Below are 23,745 nucleotides of genomic sequence, written 5' to 3'. Positions count from 1 at the left end.
TGCTTATTCCATAGGATAAGGCTAGAGGTGTCGCATGAAATTTAAGTGCTATTCCTTTTAGCTTGCCTTTTTAGTCTGTTTTAGCTCTTTAGATGCCACACTAGTATATTATAGCTTCTCTTTTGCCTTTGAACATTTCCTTCTGTGGGAGTAAAAGGATTTAAGTGTTTACCGTCACCAGGGCCAAACAAACCTTGATCTGCCTGGGGTCCTGACTAGCAGAGCCACAATTGTTAGGCCGAAAAGAAGTTAGTATAGGAAGGTACATGTGTCATCCAACCCAGGTCTTTTATTTGCGGGGTGGGGCGGGGCGGGGGTCATGAGGCTTGAACTCAGAGCCTTGAGCACTGTTGTTGAGCTTTTCTGCTCAATACTAGCTTTCTACCACTTTGAGCCACAGATCCACTTCTGGTTTTCTGGTGGTTAACAGTAGATAAATCTCATGGACTTTTCTGCCCAGGCTGATATTGAACTGCAGTCCTCTGATCCTGAGTAGGTATGATTATAGACTTGAACCACCAGTGCCCAGCAAGTATAGTCTGTCTTAACAGCAATGTTAAAATAAGTCATGAATTAAGCTAAGTATAGTTCTGTACAGTTCATATCTTATTTCTTAATGTTAAATGATATTGCCATTGGTGCTTGACCACTGATTTGTTTCCCTAGGCAAGAAATTATAGAGCAACTTCTATCAAATATTTTCCACAAGGAGAAGAATGAATCGGCCATAGTCAGTGCGATCCAGATTTTACTGACTTTACTTGAAACACGGAGACCAACGTAAGCTTTTCTTTTATCTTAAAATTCATATGGTTTTCCTTTTAGAGCTAACAGTTAAGTTCTTTGAATAAATAACCCTGTATATAATGTAATAAAATTTTCAGTTTTTTTTTTTCATATGACTTAGTAGAGCTTATATAACTGTGGTCATAAATGTGATTTGATGAACACTTGTGGCAATATTTTTATTTTTTGTAATAATTAAGAAAATGCTACTGAAATGAATTGTGTAACAATCCCAAAACATGGCTAATGGCTCAAACACAGAGCAGCTTATTTCTTGCTGACAGCAGTGAAAGTAAGCCACTCAATTGTACATCAGTGGTCCTGACAGCTAAAGGGTCCTTTCCATCTCTGTGACCCCCAATCTCAAGTCCTACAGGGCCTGAGGATGCTTACTGTAGATAAGCAGGTGGCTGAGTCGTTCAACAAAAATGTCTACTAACAGTTAAATAACCAGCCAGTAAGTGTTTGTTGTATCATTCTTTAGTTTGTGTCCAAAGTTAATTTGCTTATTTTTTGTCTGGGTTTTTCTAATTGCTCTTAGAGCATGTCAGTTTTAAGAAGTGCATTACGTTTTTTCCTCTTTGTTACTGATCCATTCAGTAAGCCAGCAGGAGACATGAAGAGATGCCAGAGTCTGCTCTCCGCAGTTGAAATCCTAGCCATTCAAGATGTCTGCTCTGCCCCCCACCCCCATCTCATGTCACTCATGGGGTTTGAACTCTGGGCTTGGGTACTGTCCCTGAGCTCTTCAGCTCAAGGCTATCACTCTACCACTGTGAGCCACAGCGCCACTACCAGTTTTCTGATGATTAATTGGAGTCTCATGGACTTTCATGCCTAAGCTGGCTGTGAACCGCAGTCCTCAGATCTCAGTCTCCTGAGTAGCTATGAATACAGGTGCCCTGCTTAAGATGCCTGCTTTTAACTTGTGATGGAGTGTTGATCTCTAGAGTAGTGTGAGACCAGTGTTATCAATTCCTGCTCCCAAATTCCTGATAAACTTGATTTTGTCATTTCTTTTGGGTGCTGATGGAAGGGCAGTTTGGCAGTACTGCTTCATACATATTATAATTTGGAGATTATATCTGCAATTTTGTTTTTCTCTGGAAAGTCATGCTCTGCCCCCCCCATACACTGTTTTTTATTTTGTTTTGTTTTTGTCAGGTGTGGTTTTTGAACTCAGGTTCTGGGTGCTGTTCCTATTCTTTTGTGCTCAAGATTAGCTCTCTCTCTTTGAGCCACAGCTCCATATCTGGGAAATCTTAAGTAATTTAAATAGCTAAATTTCTGAATCTAGTGGTGCACAATTATGCTGCTATCCATGCTTCAGAACTCTTCCGGGCCAGGAATCTAGCCTGGCGGTAGAGTGCTTGCCTAGCATGAATGAAGCCCCAGATTCAATTCTTCAGTACCACGTATACAGAAAAGGCTGCAAGTGGTGCTATGGCTCAAGTGGTAGAGTGCTAGCCTTGAAAAAGCCCAAGGACATTGCCCCAGGCCCTGAGTTTCAAGCCCCAGGACTGGTAAAAACAAAAAAACTCTTCCAGTTCTTGCTCTTCTCTAAAAACATGTCAGGTGGTACTATAAGGCTTATGTGCATGGTAATTGGGGTGGGGGGGAGTCTGTCTGAGAGAATACAAACATTTTTTTCATTTAAAAAAAAAAATAAGGTGGGCCAGGAGTTTAGCCTAGTGGTGGAGTGGCTCAAGTGGTAGAGCTCTAGCCTTGAGAAAGCCCGAGGACAGTGTCCAGGCCCTGAGTTCAAGTCCCAGGACTGGCAAAAAAAAAAAAAATAAGGATCAAATGTGGGCACTGATGGCTCACGCCTATAATCCTAGCTACTCAGGAGGCTGCGATCTGAGGATTACAGTTCAGAGCCAGCCCAGGCACTAAAGTCTGTGAGACTCTCATCTCCAGTTAACTACCAGAAAACCAGAAATGGCATTATGGCTCAAGTGGTAGAGGGAAAGCCTTAAGCTGAAGAGCTCAGGGACAGCACTGTAGTCAGCCCTACAACTGACTAAATACGTAAGGCTCAGAGTTTAGCTTTTTTCTCATAAGATTTCTGAATTTCAGGAATAAATGGTGAAGTTTATTTTGTGCTATTACCGCTGCTGCTGCTGCTTTTTACCTCTTCCTCCCCCTCCTCCCCCTCCCCCTCCTCCCCCTCCTCCTCCTCCCCTTTCATGGGGCTTTGAACTCTGGGCTTGGGCATTGTCCCTGAGATTTTGTGCTCAAGGCTAGCACTCTGGCTTGAGGCACAGCACACTTCCATGATTTCAATGTATAGTTTTTAATTTGACCTTCATACTCCAGTTCAACATTCTCCTTCTGATGGTGCTGTAAATAGGTGGGTTGCAGTCCAGGCTAGACACATGTAAATGTGAAGCCTTACTTGAAAAATAAAAGCAAAAAGAGTATGGAGCATGGTTCAATTCGTAGTGTATACGCCTGGCAAGAACAAGGCTCTTGAGTTCAACCTCTGATGCCGTACACACAGATATGATCAGTGCCTTTGTTGTACCCTACACTTGAAATGTGTTTCCAATATGACTTTTCTGCTCTTTGGAGGCACATACATTAGATAAATACCTATGAGTCACCCTGTGGATAGGTTTCTATTCAGTGTGAGTTGTCTGGTGCTGAAAAGCAGTTTGCTATATTCTTGGAACTTCTCTAGTAGAAACTCTGGTTTTGAGCAAGAAAGGTCTAAGCACATGTGAGAGGCTGTCACATTCTACTAGGGTGCTTCTCTAGTATGAATCCTCGGGTGTTGAACCAGGATTAATGCACTTGTTAAGATCTTTGGCACAACCGGACTCTTTTTTTTTTTTTAATACTTTTTTAATTTCAATGTATAGAGGGGTTACAGTTATATTCGCCAAGATAGAAGGTGCATTACTTCTCACACATTGATATCCCTTCTTATGTTTTTGTCCCCATTTCCCTCCCCCTACAACCAGACTCTTATCTCCAATTAACCACAAGAAAATGGGAAGTGGCACTCTGGCACTAGCCTTGAGAGCTCAGGGACAGCACTCAGGCCCCAGAATTCAAGCCCCATGACTGACGAAAAAAAAGGATGCAAAGAATAGCTAAAGGCATTGTTTGTAAGATTCTCACCAGTATTACTCTTCTAACATTAAGGATTCAACTTTGAGTAAATGCACTGCCACATTATTTACCTTTAGAAAGTGTTTCTCCTATATGAATTCTCTGATGTTGGTGGAGATATGAAGAGCATTCGACAGCTTTGCCACAGGCTTTGTGTAAACTTCTCTCTGTTGCGAATTTTCCTGTTGATGAAGGTGGGAAGAACAATTAAAGTCTTTGCCACGTGGTTTGCAATTGTATGGCTTCTCTCCAATGTAGATTCTCTGATATTGATTATTTTCTCCTTCTGTCCATTCTCCCTGCAGACAAAATGTTGATGTGGCTATCATATAACTACATAACAATAAAGTGTGTGCCTACATAGTAGATATGGAACACCTTGGATGATTTATTCTAAAATTGTAGTAACTTAAATTACTTTGCTTTGTTTCCAGATTTGAAGGCCATATAGAGATCTGTCCACCAGGCATGAGTCATTCAGCTTGTTCGGTTAATAAGAGTGTTCTAGAAGCCATCAGAGGAAGACTTGGATCTTTTCATGAACTCTTGCTTGAGCCACCCAAGGTAGGGAGCTGTCCTAAGCTTGGTTGGCCAGAACTGGCTCTGATCAGCATGTGCCAGCATATTCAGAAGTTCACCCTCATTTTGCTGCTTTTGAATTGGTTGCTTTTTTTGCTGCTGCTGCGTTTTTTTGTTTTGTTTCTGGCACTAGTATTAGTAGCTTGAATATAGACCCTTCAATTTTATTCACAACTGGCAGTCTCCCATCTGAGCCATGCTCCTTCTCTAACTCCTTTTTGCTTAATTGGAAATAAGGGGCTCTCAGATTGGTATGCACAGTCTAGCTTTGAATCACAATTCTCAGAAATCATCTTTCTGAGTAGCTAGCATTAATAGGTATGGGGCACCAGTACTTTGATTGAACTAGTTTTTTATTGGCTTTTACCCATATAAAATTAGTGAATGAGGCTAAGTTAGAATTAATCAAAATACTAGCTTAGGAAATTCCAACTTTTTTCTTTTAAATAAATTTTCTTAGAAATTATTTGGCACTTACATGCCAGGAAAATAAGCTGCTTCTTACAGCATGGTTTTATAATTTGATTTTAGTCTTAGTTTTGATTTGGGGATATGTATGTGTGGTGCTAGAGTTTGACATCAGGATTTCCCATTTGCTAGCCAGATGCTCTTCTTCTGAAGCCATGCCTCCGTACCTTTCTTTCTCTCATTTGGTGGAGATAGGGTCCTCTCATTTTGCCTATGCCTACACTGGGGCAGTGACCCTTCTACATTTGAATTTCCACAGTTGGCAGTGATCACTTTCCGTCACCACTGCAGTTTGACAGGTGCATGTCACCACACCCACTTTTTTGTGGGGGGACAGTCTTGAACCTTGAACTCAAGGCCTGGGCACTGTCCTTGGGCTTTCTCAAAGCTAGTGCTCTACATCTTGATCCGCAACACCACTTCTGGCTTTTTCTGTGTATGTGGTACCGAGGAATCAAACCTGGGTCTTCGCGCTTGCAAGGCAAGCACTCTGCCACTAGGCCATGCTTCTGGTCCTAGCCACAGACACTTTCTACTGTTGAAATGGAGTCGCCTGAACTTTTCTTTGCTTTTCTTTTCTCTTTCTTTCTTTTTTTTTTTTTTTTTTTGGTGGGTCGTGGGTTTGAACTCAGCCTGGGCACTGTCCCTGAGCTCTTTACCTCAAGGCTACCACCTTACCCTTGAATAAAGCCCCACTTCCATTTTTCTGGAGGTTAATTGGAAGTTTGGCCTAGTGGTAGAGTGCTTGCCTAGCATGCATGAAGACCTGGGTTCGATTCCTGGGTACCACATACATAGAAAAAAGTTGGAAGTGGTGCTGTGGCTCAAGTGGTAGAGCACTAGCCTTGAGAAAAGTCCCAGGCTGGCTTTGAACCTTGATCCTCAGGTCTTACCCTTCTGAGTAGCTAGGATTATAGGTGTGAGCCACTGAGCTCGGCTTCCTGAACTTTTCTTTACCCAAACTGGCATCTTAATCCCAGCCTCCTGTGAAACTGGTACATACCGCTGCAAACCCAGCTGTTAATTGAGGGTAGGGTCTGGCTATTGGTTGAGGTGGTATCTTGGCTAACTTGTGCCCTAGTCTTTGACTATAGGTAAGAGCCCTTGTGTCCAGCTTTTTCCTACCCCCCTCCCCTTCCCCTTCCCCCCTTACTCCTCTTCCTCCTTCTGTACTTTGATTTGAACTTTGGGCTTGCCTGTATTTGTTTTAACTATTTTCCAGATAGAGTGAACATAGTTGTCAATATCTTCAACTAGCTGGGATGATAGGTGTAGACCAACATATCCCATTCCTTTTGTCCTCTTCCCCCCCCCCATTTATTATTATTTTTTAATGTATTTTTTATTGTAATTAATAGAAGGGTTACATGATATTTGCCAGATAAATGGTGCCTTAATTCCCACACATCGATACCCTTTCACATGTCATGGTCCCCATTATTATTATTTTTGTTGTTGTTGTTGTTAGTCCTGGGGCTTGAACTCAGAGCATGTGCTCTGTCCCTGAGCTCTTTTTTTTTTTTTTTTTTTTTTTTTGCCAGTCTTGGGCTTGAGCTCAGGGCCTGAGCACTGTCCTTGGACTTTCTCAAGGCTAGAGCTCTACCACTTAAGCCTCAGCGCCACTTCCGGCTTTTTTCTATGTATGTGGTGCCGAGTCGTTGAACCCGGGTCTTCGTGCATGCTAGGCAAGCACTCTACCACTAGGCCAAACTCCTGGCCTCCCTGAGCTCTTTTGGTCAAGGCTAGCACTCTACCATTTTGAGCCATAGCTCTACTTCCAGCATTTTGTTTTGTGTGTGTGTTTTGGTTGTTAATTGGATATTAGAAATCTCATAGACTCTTGTCTGGACTGGCTTTGAACTACATTCCTCAGATCTCAGCCTCCTGAATAGCTAGGATTACAGGTATAAGCCAGCACCCAGCTGGCCTATACCTGGTCTTCATGGTAAAGTTAATCTCTCAGGATCTGATCTTTGCAATTTTGTTTTCTTACTGAGGAGAGCAGATTGACATTTTAGCCTGGAAAGGACATGATGCTGGTTGATGGTTTTCAATGGAGAGGATATGAACAGGAGCAATCTCAGTGGAACCCTGCAGGGGGCAGTAGCAGTACATCTCCTGATGCAGGGATTCAGATGAGCAGAAGGTGGGCTCAGCTGGAAGATTCTGTCCAAGTTTTGCATCAGCAGCTGTTCTCCCACAGCCCTTATCTCCTGTGCTCTCTCTGTAGGGTTGGGAATATAGTATGCTGCTTCTCGTTTTTGTAACTAATTGGAGCATGGGATAACTTATGTCCATGCCCAAGTTGTCAGAGTTAGCTTTCGTCTCCGTGTGTGTGTGTGTGTGTGTGTACACACGCGTGTACGCGTACGCACATACACTGGTCCTAGGGCTTGATCTCAAGGCTTAGGCACTGTCCCTGAGTTTCTTTTGCTCAAAGCTAGTGCTCTACCACTTCATCCATATCGGAAGTGTTTTGTTTTGTGTGTAAGTGGGTTTTGGTTTTGGTTGTTAAGCGGAGAGTCTCACAGACGGTCCTGTCTGGGCTGGCTTCTTTGGAGTACCTGGGGTTATACATGTGAGCCACCATTGCCCAGTTCCCACAGAACTTTGTAGGAAGTAAAACTGAGTGAGTCTTGACAGTTCCTTAGACCTCAAGAGGGGAACAGGAAAGTGTGTGCAGCTGGTGTACATGTACCTTCAGGAACGTCATCCCAATGAGTATGTTGTAATGTGTTAGACTGCTAAAATTCTGCAATGTTCTGCTTCTGTCTTCTGTGATTTCAAATGATAGAAAGTTTCTTGTTAGACAAGGAAGGGTTTATGCTATGGGATATGATGTAGAGGCTCACAAATTTGGCAAAGACTGGGGACAGCGTCCCACTTGAACCTCCTTTTCTTCTGGTCAGAATTTAAGCTAAAGTGGGTTTTTGTTTATTGTTTAGTTAACCCCTGTCCCCACCTCCCCATGGACTTCAGCAGCTTTCTGCTTTCCTAGAACAATTGGGAATCTACAGTAGGTCTGTGTTTCACATTGTTTCATCATTCTTCATGCTGTCATGGCAGCATCACAGCTAGGTGACTAGTTCTATGCTCAGCACAAACACCTTTTACTCATTTGCTCATTTAACTGCATTCAACTGGAATGCCTTTTCTTCCTCAGAAAAGTGTGATGAAGACGACATGGGGTGTACTGGACCCTCCTGTAGGAAATACCCGGTTGAATGTGATTAGGTTGATAGCCAGCCTGCTTCAAACCAATACCAGCAGTATAAACGGGGACCTGATGGAGCTGAACAGCATTGGAGTCATACTGGTGAGATTTTCCCCTTTGGGTATTGACAGATCATTAATGTGTAGCACAATCTTGCATAGTCACAGTAGGTGTTCATGCCTTTCTTAGTCTGAGCACACTTTCTAGTCCTGTCATCCTGGCCAAACTAGGTAAGGAATGGTTCCATGAACTGATACATAAGCCTATTCTCTTTTTTTTTTTTTTTTTTTTTTTTGCCAGTTGTAGGGCTTGGAACTCAGGGCCTGAGCACTGTTGGACTTCTCTCAAGGCTAGAGCTCTACCACGTGAGCCACAGCACCACTTCCAGCTTTTTTCCCCTATATATGTGGTACCGAGGAATCAAACCCAGGCCTTTGTGCATGCTAGGCAAGCACTCTACCACTAGGCCAAACTCCCAGCCACGAGCCCATTCTTGTCCTCTTACAGTGCTGCTACTCTGGTCTATTTGTGATAAAGTGGCGCAGGCATCGGATGGCAGCCCCAAGTTCAAATTCCCCTGACAATGCTGGGAAAAGTGTTTCCATTTCCCTGTGCAGCACCCAGGGAGTCAGATGGTGGACAGATAGTAGAGAAGCAGAAACCCTGGAGGCATAACCAAGTGGGTCCAGATGCTGCCCACTGATGTCTGTGGCCTCATCTGTTACATGGTTACTTTATTATGTGGCCTTCCCCGAGCCTTCTGCACTCAGGGATTGTCAAAATGAGTGAGGCCTGAGCTTGATTCATGGTTTAATTATTGAAAGAGATTGTTGTGAGGAAAAACAAATTCTTCCTATATCTAAAAGTTATATAATGAGAATTATTGAATACTTCACTTAGTATTTGCTTTAGTTTCAAAAACAAAAGATTTGTTTTCTTCTCATGTTTTTCTCCAATGGTTCTTGCCGATTTCTACTAGATTCTGTGAAGATTCTGGCATGTTGAATGAGGAGGTACCATATACTATCAATATTCAAATATGAAGTGTTGTTTCAAACTTTATTTAGCCAGTCTTAAAGCCTGAACTCAGTGCCTGAGCTTCTTTGCTCAGTGCTAGTGCTCTACCATTTGAGCCATAGCACCACTTCCGGCATTTCCTGTGTGTTTATTGTTGTTGTTTTGTTTTGTCTTGTCTTTTGTTTGTTTTATGTGGGTTATGGGGCTTAAACTCTGGCCTGGGCACTGTCCTTGAGCTCTTCTCCTCAAGGCTACCGCTAAGCCCCACTTCCTATTTTCTAAAGTTTAATTGGAGATAAGAGTCTCAGGTCCTTTTGTACCCAAGCTGGCTTTGAACCTCAATCCTCAGATCTCAGCCTCCTGAGTAGCTAGGATTACAGGCATGAGCCACAGCGCTCAGCTCACTATTTCATATTTTAAGCTGTGTGTGGTTGCACGCATGGGAGCACAGGGCTTGAACTTGGGGTCTAGATTTTATCCCTTTGCTTTTCGTTTATCATTGGCATTCTCCCATTTGAGCCACACCTCTACCTCCTAAATAGTTAACCTCCTTTAATTTGTTCTGTTGAGCTGAGAACACATCATTTTAACTTTTAAGTCACCATTCTGTGAAAGCATTAAAGTAATGGCTTGAACATTAAGGTACTGAGCAGAGAAATGACGTTTTCTTTTATAGGACATGTTCTTCAAGTATACATGGAATAACTTCTTGCACACACAAGTGGAAATATGTATTGCACTGATTCTCGCTAGTCCTTTTGAGAACACAGAAAATGGCACAATTAGTGACCAGGAGTCCACTGGTGACAACTTGTTACTGAAACATGTAAGCTTATTTGTCTTATTTTTCTCTCACTCCTACTTACAGTGAAGATTAGACTTCAGGGTCCTAACATTTAACTATTACATAGGTTTATTGTGTTTTGAACCAATGATTCTAGAAATCACACCCCAAACAGAAAACTGAAATGCACTAACTTAAAAGCCAGGAAAGGCCTGCTTCTTTTTGCAAAATTAATGTTTGAAAATAGATGCAACTTGTGGAGCCCTAAACAGATACCAGACATTTACCAGAACTGATTTTAACAGTTCTGTGGTATGTTAGAATTTAATTTCTGGTTCTGAGTACATGAGTGATCTTTCCACATTGTGAAGTGTTTCTCTTCTTGCAGTCTCTGTCTTTGAGATGGGGAATGTCTCTGTATAGCTGCCCCTGACTGCCCTGCAGCTGTGATTCTGTGGGTCAGCTGAGATTGACAGGGTGTGCCGCCACACCTGAGTTGAGGGCTCTTTTCTGTAAAAGTGCATTTTATAGAAAACAGGTGATTGCACGTAAGTTGATGATGAGTAATTAAGCTTTTACCAAGGTATAATCCTTATTCTGTTCTAATTTTGGTACCTGAGGCAGGTTGCTCACTAACAGTAGTATCTGAAGCAGTGCATGTCCAGTAGATAGTCTGTGAGACACTGATGCTATCCTTAGTCCCTGTGGTATCCACGACTACATACTTACTGCTCACTCCTTTCTCCAGAATTACTATGTTTAACTAGAGCTGTTGCACTTGAAAGTTTGATGCCTTGACATTTATGTAAATGTTAACTCATATATTTTTTTCTTACTCAGCTTTTTCAAAAATGTCAATTAATAGAACGAATACTTGAAGCTTGGGAAATGAATGAGAAGAAACAGTAAGTAGTTTTTAACAGAAATTGAGTTTAATTTCTAATTTGAAGAAAATACTTCTTGCCTTATGAACATTAGGTGTCTCCAGACCCTTAAGATTATCTGGATGATATTTTGCTTTCCAGACAAGTCTCTAGAGGATGTTTTTAGTGACTTCTGAAAGGTTCTCTCTTCAGCAAAATTCTCTATAGTTTGTATCCTGCTGTCGATAACAAAAATGTTTTTTCTTTTCATAAAGTCTTGAGTCTTCGTCAACAAGTAGAACAGTTTATCTAAATGTGAAGAGGAATTGTGGTTGCAAAGATTAGGCCTTTGAGTGGGGAAAAGGAGGAAGCACTAAGTTTTTTCCTGGTTCAGAGTGGTCTGATTTCAAGTACAAGTTCACTGCTGTTCTTTTCTTGGCCATGTCAAAGAGTTATCTACCAATGGTATTTAAGATGAATGGGTCTTAATTTGAGAAATAGTGTTGTTAGGTAATTATCTCTGACTGAAACTTGATATATTTTAGGAAGTCAGCAAGATTCTCACTTCAGTTTACTACCATCTGTATAAAAAGATACAGAAGGAAAAGTAGTAACATCAAGTATTAATGAATGTTTAAAATACTGACATTATTGATTTTGGTATTGAAGTAAATGTCCTGTTGAACGGGGATGCCATATTATCTTTAAGCAAATCAAACTTTTTGCTGTGCTACTGAGTAATATTCTGCATCACCTATTTTAGAACAGTTGTTTAAAAATCCACACTAATTACCAAGTATTCATCCCATTGGGAATCTGAACATTTGTCCTTTTTCCTTTTCAGGGCCGAGGGAGGCAGACGGCATGGGTACATGGGGCATCTCACCAGGATAGCCAACTGCATTGTGCACAGCACTGACAAGGGTCCCAACAGTGCACTGGTACAGCAGCTTATCAAAGGTGAGCTATTCAAATAGAGTTAATAACTTTGGTGGTGGATTAGGGTCCTGGCATTATGCTCAGTCACTGTTGGTAGAGTTTCTGTACATTTTTCCTAGGCTCTAGAGATCACAATGCAGGTTTTGAGGCTGTTTGAAAGGTCTTTAAAGGTCTTAGTCATATCTGTACAGATACTTTGTACAGTGTTTATCACTGGCCACCTGTTATTATTGTTAAAGAACAATGGTTCATTCCTATAATTCTAGCTACTCAGGAGGCTGAGATCTGAGGATCATAAGTGGATCTGTGGCTCTTATGCTGGCCCCAGGACCAGCACAAAAAGAACATTGCTTGCTCCAACTGTTTTGATCTTACATTATTTATATGCTGGCATTTGAAGAGCCACAATAGAACCAAGTATAATTGACTGATCCCCTCTGCCTTTGTGTAGTACAACTCAGGGTCAGTCTGACACTGTCACTTGAGCATGCCTTTTGCTTTTAGTTATTTTTCAATTTCATCTTGGTTTTTCCCCCCTAGTCTGGTCTCCAATCATGATTCTCTTGCCTATGCCTCTTGGGTAGCTAGGATTAGAAGTGTCTACCACCCTGCTCAGCTTGTTGGTTTAGATGGCATGGGGAGGGGGGGTGGGGCTTGTTAACTTTTTGCCCAAGTTTTCCTTGAACCACAGTCCTTCTGCTCTTGAACCCGGGAGTAGCAGGGATTACAGGCCTGGACAATGGTACCCAGCAACCCTCATATTCTTACTGAGGAAAATGTCTGTGTTATATGATTAAGTTAGTCAGATTGGCTTTGGCTTTGTGATTGTTACTTCTGGCCCTGTGAGCATTCCCACATGTGGGTATTTGAGCTCAAATGTCAGGTAAAAATCTTACTGTAGTTAGTAGCTCTCTAAAATTACAGCCATAGTTTCTTCTCAGGAAACTAGTTTCTCTAGCAGGTATAATTTCACTATTTCATCTATATCTGTGTGTGGGCTCAGGAGTCCTGCAGTTTGGAGATACTATCTTAGAGTAGTTTGGGAAACCAGACAGGGTTTCATGGCACACTGGCTGGCCAGGTGCCCATCGTATATTCCAAAACCTCACGAGCTGAATTCACAGCAGTTCCTAAACTTGACGGTGGTAAAAAGTGGCTCCTACAGCACATCTTAGAGACAAGAGCTTGCCAGCACATCCCCACGTTTGTTTTGTAAGAGTACATTGTTAGAGGCTTGGTCAATGATGGCTCCGGGCCTAATCAGCCTGGGCAGGTTTCATGACCCCTTCCTCTGGCAGCGCTGGGCTGGTCATCACCAGCTTCTGGTGGACGGGACTTCTTTGCCTGCCGAGGCTGCATGAGGTGGGACACTCTACATCTGATCTGCATGGACGAGCATAATGATAATGCTTTTCTCTTTTCCTCACTCTGAAGAGCTTCCGGATGAAATCAGGGAGCGATGGGAGACATTCTGCACGAACTCCTTAGGAGAGACGAACAAGAGGAACACGGTAGATCTAGTAGGTTTCACAGGTCACATTTCTGTTTCTTTTTTTAGACTTATCTGCCTTGCCCATGTATTCAGAAACATGCAAAGGATTTTCCTCTTGGCCCGGTGGGTATAGGTCAAAGATGCACTAGTGTCTCTGCCTAGGTCACTGTTCACTCTGAGCTTCCTGGTTTGTCCAGTCAGTTCCTGGTCACCTGCCTAGGATGGCAGTGTGGTAGTAAAAGACTGCCAGTTTCTACTGTGCCTGCCCCACATCCATTAATATTCCCATGGGCCTGCTTCCTCAGTACCTCGGCAGCCTTGACCTCCTTTGGTTCTTCAGGGTTTGTCACCAGCTTAGGCCTCAGACAACCCCAGGGCTTAGAAGTTCGAAAGATGCCTCTGGAGAGTTTCTAATATTAGAGCATTGAGTTTACTCTCATTTTAGATAATTCCCAGCATGGAGGAGGGTTGCAGATGATTTTGAACCTCTAGCTATTAAATCCTAAAGAGCCAGGGAATAATGGCATTGATAATTTTTTTAAGAATTATATTGGACTTTGGAATGTATTTTTGTTTTTTTAATGATTAAGTTTTAAGGTAAGTAGTGATTTGTTTCTACTTTTAAGTGAGAAAAATATTTTATCTAATAAGCATATGCCAATTACAGTCATGGTGGTAGCCTTAAGTTAGTAGGGTTGTCAGACATTTAATTCATTATTGGCGCCATTCACTGGCTTTAGTACTGAACTTCTCATATATATATTAAACCTCAGCTGTTAGCAATTCAGTTTTCTTGTAGCTTTCTCTGTTCAGAGCACCACATGAAATGAGAGAAGCAGGTTGCAAAGCCATATGCCAGTCACTAGGCCATTCAGGGCTTTTTTTTTTGTATTTTAAGTTAAATAGAGCCCTATAGTTAAAGTAAATATAAAGACCACACTGTTCATACAATCCATCACAATCTATCAAAGAAGCTGACATCTGTGTAAACCGTGCCAGGTCATCAAGAAAGGCTTGAGTTATTTGAATGAGTAATTCCCATTGTATATGGTTCTTTTCAACTTGGTTAAAGTTGATAGATTACATAGCCAGAATATCATCTAATCTAAGTTTTATAGATTGACTTTGCCCTCTTCCCTCTTTATTTATCCATTAATCTTAGGGGCTCCCCATTAAGTCCATGTTAAAAATGGAGGCAGTTTAGTTTCCTTTAAGGATATTTTTTTTCTTTCATGCATAAAGGAATATTTAACAATATTCTGATTTTGCTTGGGGAAAAAAATTTTTTTTAATTAATCTGTGATTGGCTTTTAAAAGTAAAAGGCCGGTCATGAGTTTGGCCTAGTGGTATACTGCTTGCCTAGCTAGCAAACACGAAGACCCAGGTTCAATTCCTTGGTATTACATACATAGAAAAAAGCCAGAAGTGGTGCTGTGGCTCATGTGGTAGAGCTCTAGCCTTGAGAAAGCCCAAGGACAGTGTTCAGGCCCTGAGTTCAAGCCCAGGACTGGCAAAAAGAAAAAAAAAAGGAAAAGGAATAAAATGTTCAGTTAAACTTGTTACTGGTTTTTTTATTTTGTCTTTGTCTTATGCTTAAGGGCAGTGAGCGAAGGTGAATATGATCACAAAGCATTAGAAACCTATGCAGAAGTTGGGCAAGATGGTTCCCGTCTATAATCCTAGCTACTCAGGAGGCTGAGATCTGAGGATGGCAGTTCAAAGCCAGCAGGGCACTAAAGTTCATGAGACTCTTATCTCTCAATCATCAGAAAACCGGAAGTGGAGCTGTCGCTCAAGGGGTAGGGTAGTAACCTTGAGCTGGGGACAGCATTCAGACCCAGACTTCAAGCCCCACGACCACCAAAAAAAAGAAAAAAGAAACCTATGCAAAAATGTCATGGTGAAATCTGTTATTTTGTATGATAACTGTATATTGATTTTTTTTTTTTTTTTCCGGTCCTGGGCTTGAGCTCAGGGCCTGAGCACTGTCCTTGGACTTTCTCAAGGCTAGAGCTCTGCCACTTGAGCCTCAGCAACACTTCTGGCTTTTTTCTACATGTGGTACCGAGGAATCGAACCCGGGCTTTCAGGCAGCTAGGCAAGCACTTTAACCACTAGGCCAAACTCCCGGCCCCTGATTTTTTTTTTTTTTTTTTTTAAGGAAAACATCAAAGCCTTTTATTTTAGGTAGCTCAGACAGACTTACTTTTGGTCTATTCTATAGTGAAGGAAGACATGGCAGAAACAATATTTAGCTTTTTCACACGCTACCAGTGGCCCTGCCATGGTGGGCGTGGGAGCGCAGATAGAACACACCCAAGCCCTCTTGAGGGAGATGTGTGTAGGCATTTATACGCGTTCTGAGGTAATGGATGGTACCAGAGTTCTATATTTCCGTGACCTGGTGCTCCATTCTCACTTGCTACATAATAATTGGACTGCCTAAGTATTCATTTGTATTTTCTTTTTTTTTTTTTAACTTTGCCAGTCCTGGGGCTTGAACTCGGGGCCTAGGCACTATCCTTGGGCTTTCTCAAAGTTATCACTCTATCACTTGAGCCACAGTACCACTTCTTGCTTTTTTCTTTGTAGGTGGTACAGGAATCAAACCTAGGGCTTCATGCATGCTAGACAAGCACTCTACCTCTAGGCAATGCTTCTGGCCCCTGCATAAGTATTCTTCTGTAAAAGGAAATAGGAGTTTGCCTGCAGGGCAGAAATGGTCTGATAAAGAGCCCTATTGACAGGGCTGACATCCACTTAGCTAGCCCAGTAATTATAACTATAATTTTGCTGCCTATTTACACCTCAGGTTGATCTCAAGGTCTCTTCGGTTCTTTGGGCCCAGAGCCTTTCTTAAGTACCATGTTTGTTTAACGGTATGTCCTTCTAGTAGGAAATTTTGCTGTGTAGTATTAAGAACTACAGATCTTCCAAATTAGGAGATTTCAACTACACCTCTAGCCTCTTCATTCCTATCCCGAATGTTTTTAGGACTATATCTCAGTCATTTTGGGTACCATGTTCTAGGGAAAATAAGATGCTATGCCTAGAACAGTAAATATAATAGCCTTAGAGAAATCAGAATGTAGCATGTGCTCTCAGTCATAGCCCTTGCTTCTGCACATTCAATACTAGAATGAGCAGGGTAGTAATCTCACAGCCTTGTCCTTCCCCTTTCCCAGGTAGGTAAGGTAAACCTATTAACTTGACTCAGTTGGTCTAGCAGATTTATCATAGCTTATTTCAGGTGTACTCACAGCTTACATTCATATATTTGTATGTTGTCCTGGCCTTTACCTGACAAGTATGTTGTCCTGGCCTTTACCTGACAAAGCAAGAGTATGTTGACTTTTCTGCCTCAGCTTCTCAAGCACTAAAATTATAGATGTGAAACCCATAGCTGGCTTTAAGCAAAGTACACTGTTGATATTAATATGAAGAAAAAAAGTTTCTGAGGAATTACCTTCTTCATAATAAAGCTTTAGCTTTGCTTATGTCAGTCGTGGGGCTTGAACTCAGGGTCTGGGCTCTATCCTTGAGCTTTTTGGCTCAAGGCTGTCATTGTACTACTTTGAGCACAGCTCTACTTTCAGTTTTCTAGTGATTAATTGGAGATAAGAATCTCAGGGCTTTTCCTGCCCAGGTTGGCTTTGAATTACCAACCTGGGATCTCAGCCTCCTATGTAGCTGGCATTACAGGTGTGAGCCATTGTACCCAGCAATAAAGATTTTTTTTTTAAGTATGCTCTTAAAATACATCTATCCTGGCAACAGCAATTTGCATTTATTAATTCAGAAGGCATTCAATGTCTATGTGCCAGATACAGGGATTGTGTACCAATGAGGATTGGCAAGAACTCTGCTTCAGTGGAGATGGATAGACAAATGAATGTGACATACTGCACATGTGTGTGTTTCAGGTGACAAGGGCAGAGGAGGAAGCCAGGGAGCATTTTCGGTAAATGGCCCTTGGTAGTTCACTGAGGCCATAGCAGTGTAGAAACTTGGAGCAGAGAGTGTATCCCACAGGACCTAGCTGGGTCCAGCCTGGCTGTGTCACCTAGCAGGGAGAGAAGAGGAAGATGTGAGTCCATGGTAAGAACCCTGGTTCTTCATCTTAGTGAGATAAGAAAGCTAAAAGTGACATAGTTTGACGTAGGTCTTAGAAGTCCACTACAGCTGCTGCCTTGGGATCAGCTTGGAGGTGAGCAGGAGTAGGAATAGCTGGTGCCTCACCAAGCAGCCCCTGCTGGCACTAATACAGCAGAGCGCTGCCAGTAGTCCTGGTGCCCAGTGGTGGGGAAGAAGGAAGGCTGGGCAGATGTGCAGTAACAGAGCAACAGGATTACTAAGGTTTTACTGAAGAGTGAAGATGGCATTTCCTCAACAGAGCTGCCTCGGCATAGATCAGAAATTTGTTTTGTGTATATCAGAATGACAATGAATTTAGGATTCTGATGGGCAAGTTTCCACCATGGCTTAAGTAATGTTTTTAGCTCGTTTTATTATCAATGCTTTCAAATAGAAATGGCATAGAATGGGAGTCATACCCATCAACACACCTGAGAAGATGTGCATACTTTGTGCTGTCATAGTAACTAGCCCCAGGCTCTGGTGGCTCACACTTGTAATTCTAGCTACTCTGGAAACTGAGGTCTGAGGATTGTGGCTCAGAGCTAGCCAGGATAGCCCAAAAGCTTAGGGACAGTGCCCAGAACTGGCTAAAATGAGCCTGATCTTCAAGACAGAATTGTTGGTTCCTCCTAGGATTGCTTTGTACACAAAAGAAACCTCCAGAAACCTAGCATGGAATGATGGTGCAACAAAGTTTCCTCTTATTCTTAATGAGCTACTATAAAAACCCTTTCTTCCTAGGAAAAATCCTAGGAGGATTTTGTTGCTCTCACAGCACTCCTAGGAGCAGCCAAGTCTCTCTTTAGTTGTCTCTTGTTCAGTTCAGCTAGCTTGCTCTTTAAAGAGTCCTGTTTACCTGCTCCAACAACGCCTTTGTTCGCTTGGTGCCCTCTCCTGCACTTGCTGGCTAAGCAAACCCATTTGCATGACATTACCCTAAGATGCTGGTGCCACGGACAAGCAGTATTCCTCACTGCCAACTGGGGATCATCCCTACCTTCGCCCCGTTCATAGTGTTGATTCAAGCTGGTGCTTCTCACTGCTTGCAAATGCCCAAGTCAGGTAATGTAAGCATTGTGCCTTAGGTACAATGATGATTGGAAGTAATTGTAGACATTTCACTATTAAAGCTTTTAACATTTCACTTGAGCATAACGTTTTATGACAGAGGTTAGGCAAGGGGAAAAGAGATCTTACATTCAGGCAGTGATCTGAGACTTCGACAAGCTATATCACATACAGGTGTGTGTGTGTGTCCTTGTATCCGTGTCCCCTCTAGGGCTTGAAGTCCTAAGCTTTTGTGCTACCACTTGAGCCACAGCTCCACTTCCAGCTTTTTGGTGTTGTCATTGGAGATGAGAATCACAGGAACTTTCTTCTGAGCTAGCTTCCAATTATGATCCTTAGATGTCAGCCTTCCAAGTAGCTTCCTAAGCAGCTAGGATTTTAGGCACAGGCTACCAGCAGTGGCATATACAGACCTATTTTGATTGTACTCTGAACTTTTCAAAGCAGTATTGAAGCAACTTCCACATCAGAGCAGGCTACCTTGACTTGGCAGGTGGCAGCTGCTATGACTGCCCTCAAGGACAGTGTCTTCTGTCCAAAACACTGTCCAAAGCACGAGGAGAGCACAGAGTAAACGATTCTTAGAAGTATGATTCTTTCTGAGTTTTCACAGATGATGCGTATTACCTACTCTGTAGTAGTCAGTTACTAATACTGTATTTGATAATCATTTGTACATCTTGATTTCTAGTTAACTCATTTCCTCTACGATTGTGTGGCATTTATGAATTAATAAAAAAGCATTTACCCATGAATTGGTAAGCAGTTCTTTTTTTTTTTTTGCCAGTCCTGGGCTTGAGCTCAGAGTCTGAGTGTTGTCCTTGGACTTTATTTTGCTCAAGGCTAGCACCCTACCACTTGAGCCTCAGAACCACTTCTGGCTTTTTTTCTATGTATGTGGTACTGAGGAATCAAACCCGGGTCTTCGTGCATGCTAGGCAAACACTCTACCACTAGGCCAAACTCCCAGCCCAGCAGTTCATATTTTTGTTTTGTTTTTTTGTGGGTCATGGGGCTTGAACTCTGGGCCTGGGCACTATCCCTGAGCTCTTCAGCTCAAGGCTACCATCCTACCCCTTGAGCCACAGCCCCACTTCCCCTTTTCTAGTGATTGATTAGAGATAAAAGTCTCAAGGTCTTTAGTACCCAGGGTGGCTTTGAACTGTGATCCTCAGATCTCAGTCTCCTGAGTAGCTAGGATTACAGACATGAGCTACCATACCCAGCTAATAATTACAGAGAATTGGTGGGTCTCTTTTCACAAGCAGAGGATTGTGAGCTGAAATCTGAGTACTCTTGACTGGTTTTTTTTTTTTTTTCAGTGTGAAAAGGAAAGGCAAAAAATTTAAACTTGACCACTATTGGCATACTAGTAGCTGGGGTTGTGTTTCTCCCTAGAGGCCTGGCATGTGGCCTTTATTTTTCATCTAAACAGTTCCTTCTGGATCCCCCTGGTCAAAATTTAATTGATGATCCGTAACATAAAAATATGAACCTAATGACTTACATGGAGGGACGCCTCTGTGATCTCCGAAGGCGCTAGGGCTGGGTGGTGGCAGGGCAGGCAGCAGACTTGGTGAGGTGCGTTCATTGACTTAATGGTAGACACAAAAACTGAATGTGATTTTTTTTCCATTAAAATGCTGATACAAATGTCCACAACTTTACTATGTTAAATAGTTTTTTACATTTCTATGCATATAGGTTACAACCTGCCATATTCATTCATCCAGTGATGATGAAATTGACTTTAAAGAAACGGGTTTCTCGCAGGACTCCTCTTTGCAGCAAGTGAGTCATGCCTAAGCTTTGCTCTCTTTCTATTGTCAATGACTAGTTTAGTTACCACTTTTGAATCTGCCTCACAGATGTTGTGTTACTATGTGATTTGTGATTACGTACTAGTTCAGGCAAAAATCATTGTGCAATGGGAAGACTGGGGGCCTCCTCCCAAGGCGTGTTTACAAGGTTGAACAGTGATACATAACTCAGGTAAATCTGGGCGCTAGGTTAGCTGCATGGGTTGTGAAATACAGGTCCTGGATGAAAATCATAGAAATAAGACTTAAAAAAAATTTATCTCAGAACCAAGAGGCTTATAAATGATCTTCTAACTAATGTTACATTTCTAATAACTTACAGTTCTGTTATGGAGAATTAAGTTGTAACTGCCTCCAACTCACTCGAGCTGTTTTTAATCTTTATGGCAAAAACAAGCAGGATCTAAATAATATGTGTGTCAACTACCATCGGTGGTTCTAGGAAAAGTTAACAAATGAAATTCATTTCTACTGGGTTGCAAATTTGGGGGTTAAAAACAAGCACCCTTTCACCAAGCCACCCACCATTAGCCATTCTGGTCATGTCATGTCAGCTTGAGTGTGACAGAGGAACAAGTGAGATGGCTTCTGTGCCACTCTGTGTGCTGCATGGCTTTCTAATTTTCTCTCTTTCCAACGCTAAGCCTCATCCTTCTTTGGGGATCCAGCAGAGCTTCCAGTGTTCATACTGGTCCTATCTTCTGCCTTCCAAATGTGTGGGGAATAGAGGGGCTGACAGTTTGATAGTTGAGCATCTACCTTCCCCAGAGAAGTGTAAAGTTAAATTTCATTTAACTGGCCTCCTGGGATTGGCGACAGTGCCCTTGGCAGCAGTCTCCTTAGAGTCAGTAGCTGGGATCCTCAGGTGCTGCTGACGAGCAGTGCCTTCTTGGAGAGTAGACACTTTGCTTCTCAGACGGCACTGAGCACCCATGTGGCCCAGCATGGCTGATGCTACAAACTCTTTCCTGTCCCCGGAACTCTGCTATTGTTGCCCTAGGAAGCACTTCAGCAAACCTCCCCACTGAAGGCCAGCAGTGCTGAAATACTCTACCAGGCCTGAACCTGCCTACATGGAGCTTGATGCTATCAAATGTAAACTGTCACCATAATTTTGTGCCTGTTGAGGTGTAAAGATAGAGAAGTCCCAAACTTTTGTTTGAAATATGAGAGCAAAGTTGGAAATTCGAGCTTTTTTTTTTTTTTCTGGCTTAATAAGTTACACCAGGGACTTTGCATATGTTAGGCAAATGATGTACGGCTGGGCTATATCCCTAGCCCTAAACTCCATATACTGATTTCATGTAGAAATGCTTAATTTTAGTTATCTAGAAAGGAGAGTCCCTTATTTCCCACAATACCTGATACAGATATAGGAAGTAATTTCAGTCACAAAATTGACTTGAAAACAACCCTCACAAAGCTTCTAACTCCTGGATATAGAAAGAATCATTACCAGACTGCCAGTAAGCTTTTCTTTGTATATTTAAACCATTAATCAAATAGTTTGGGAGGAAAGAAACAAATAAGATCCTAAGCATTTTCTTGAGGATACAAGTAGCTAAAGAGTTTCACTGTAGGTTCTATTGTAATCAGAGTATTAAACCTACAGATGCTTGAAACTGGGTCTCACTTAGGCCCTGCTGCTCGTTTTGACAAAGCCTCTGAATGTGGAAAGCTTGTCAGGCATGTCAGATAACAAGCTGACCATGTCACAGATGAGGCCAGACCCAGTGATGACCTCTTTCTGCGGATGTGTGGAAGGGCAGTGTCAGGTTAGTTGGGGTGTAGATCACCTGCCTGCCCACCTGCATGGTTTCGGCATCAGTGCCCTGCGCTGCCACCTCACACAGGCTGACAGGCAGTGATACTGCTAATGATTTGCTCAGTAAAGGCATTGGCTCATTTCTCAGTGCCTTGAACTGAACTGTTCTTGACATTGGTTGAGGTGACAGGACTGCAAAGATGCTTTCCTAATAATTATCACAATCATGTACTGTTTTCCAGATTTGGATTTTCCAAGTTCAAGGCACTTACAATAAACCCTTAAGTGCTGAGCATGAGTCTTCTCATGTTTGTAAGCTTTGATAGCTTTTATTATCAGTCAGAATCAGTTTTACTGATGACAAGAAGTACTTTGCTCTAAGGTATCTTTCCTAGAAGCTATAGTTGACTCAGGACTATAGTTGAATCATTTCTCTTTTTCTCTTTGCATTATTGCATGAAGTTAATAGTGTCTGTCAGTTATATATTTTTATACAGATCAGTACTAAAATGAATGCAAACTTGTACACATATGGTGTAGGTGTGTATATATGTACATGGATATGTGTGTACTTTTGTGGTATATTTGCTGTTTGCAAAGCCTTAAACACTTTGGGGGAACATTCCTTCCCCTTTATAGTCATAAAAACTATAGTGTGATCACTCACAATAGAAAAAAATAGAGAAAAAAATAAAGTAAATGGAAAGGAGCCTCCCTCCATGCCTAGTAATTATTTAGTCTGTTCAGAGCCTTCCTGTGCTTACTTGTTCAGCAGGACTGCAGGACTCTTTACCACACAGGCTGGTTCCGAGTGTCCCTTTTATTTCCTCTTCTGTAGTTCAGAGAAATTTTTTTTTTTTGGCTTAGAAAATAGTGAAGGCTGTTTTTGTTTTTGCATGTCCCAAACTCAGCCCACCACCTAGAATTTTTTCCTATCCTTTTACTTTGACCCAAACTCCCACCATTCCACCTTGGTTACACTCCAGAGCCTCACACATTGTGGTCCTCTCTGCCAGTGTATTGTGGCAGAAGATGGGAGTGAGCAGAGGGTGGCAGGTGTGCCATTGTCTATGAAGAGGAGAGTGAGGTTCGGGGTTCTCTATATCAAGCCATACTAGATGGAGCTTTTCAGACCTAAGCAAAAGATACCTTCCAAAGCCAAATATAAGTTGTTGGTTTTTTTAATTACTTACAGTTTGGATTATCCATGCCATATTCCCTTCCATCAGAATGGGTTCTCAGGACTAAGTAATAGAGGCACCTTTGTGGCTAGTATGTGCAGAGTGGGGTCTGTGGGCTCAAGACAGAACTGTCTCCTTCCCAGCAAGTGATGGTGGAGTGAACCTTAGCTTAGCAGGGCTGCTGCTGTCCTTGTTAGGGTCACCTATGGAGCACAGTGGCTTTGTGTGTGGGGAACGCACACAAGGTCATGTGATTTTTCAGGTGAAAAGCAGAGGTCTTTTCTCTTTCTGCTCACTGATGTACTGCCTGTTTGAAACTGCACTGTCAGCATTTTTGTAGAGACCACTATGCGTTTCATTTTCCACCCAAGCCTGGTGCTCACTAGAGTGGTGGAAGGGAGCAGACTGGCTCTCCACCGGCCTTCTAGTGTTCTAGGCTTGTTCTGTCCTCCTTCAGGTAGGGAGAACTAGAAGTGTTCTTTGTGTTAAACCCTTCCAGCCTCAAAGACCTAAGTTT

The 23,745-nt window shown here is 42.2% G+C and overlaps 1 protein-coding gene across 12 annotated transcripts in view; it reads left to right on the top strand.

Moving 5' to 3' along the window:
* Ppp6r3 (protein phosphatase 6 regulatory subunit 3) overlaps positions 1 to 23,745 on the top strand; it is a 112,085-nt gene that overhangs the window by 64,579 nt on the left and 23,761 nt on the right. For 8 of the 12 annotated variants that reach the window (XM_090347204.1, XM_090347209.1, XM_090347203.1 and 5 more), the window contains exons 8-15: positions 667 to 780; positions 4,335 to 4,464; positions 8,111 to 8,263; positions 9,855 to 10,004; positions 10,803 to 10,867; positions 11,670 to 11,785; positions 13,199 to 13,284; positions 20,167 to 20,253. In XM_090347204.1, coding sequence (XP_090203330.1) covers positions 667 to 780; positions 4,335 to 4,464; positions 8,111 to 8,263; positions 9,855 to 10,004; positions 10,803 to 10,867; positions 11,670 to 11,785; positions 13,199 to 13,284; positions 20,167 to 20,253 — 901 coding nt within the window. The remainder of the gene's footprint in view (positions 1 to 666; positions 781 to 4,334; positions 4,465 to 8,110; positions 8,264 to 9,854; positions 10,005 to 10,802; positions 10,868 to 11,669; positions 11,786 to 13,198; positions 13,285 to 20,166; positions 20,254 to 23,745) is intronic. The other 4 variants (XM_090347208.1, XM_090347207.1, XM_090347206.1 and 1 more) reach the window with 1 other exon arrangement.

This window comes from Megascapheus bottae, chromosome 16 (genome assembly GCF_031878675.1).
Source record: "Megascapheus bottae isolate mThoBot1 chromosome 16, mThoBot2.hap1, whole genome shotgun sequence".
NCBI lineage: Eukaryota > Metazoa > Chordata > Mammalia > Rodentia > Geomyidae > Megascapheus > Megascapheus bottae.
This window is presented reverse-complemented; position numbering and strand designations above follow the sequence as displayed.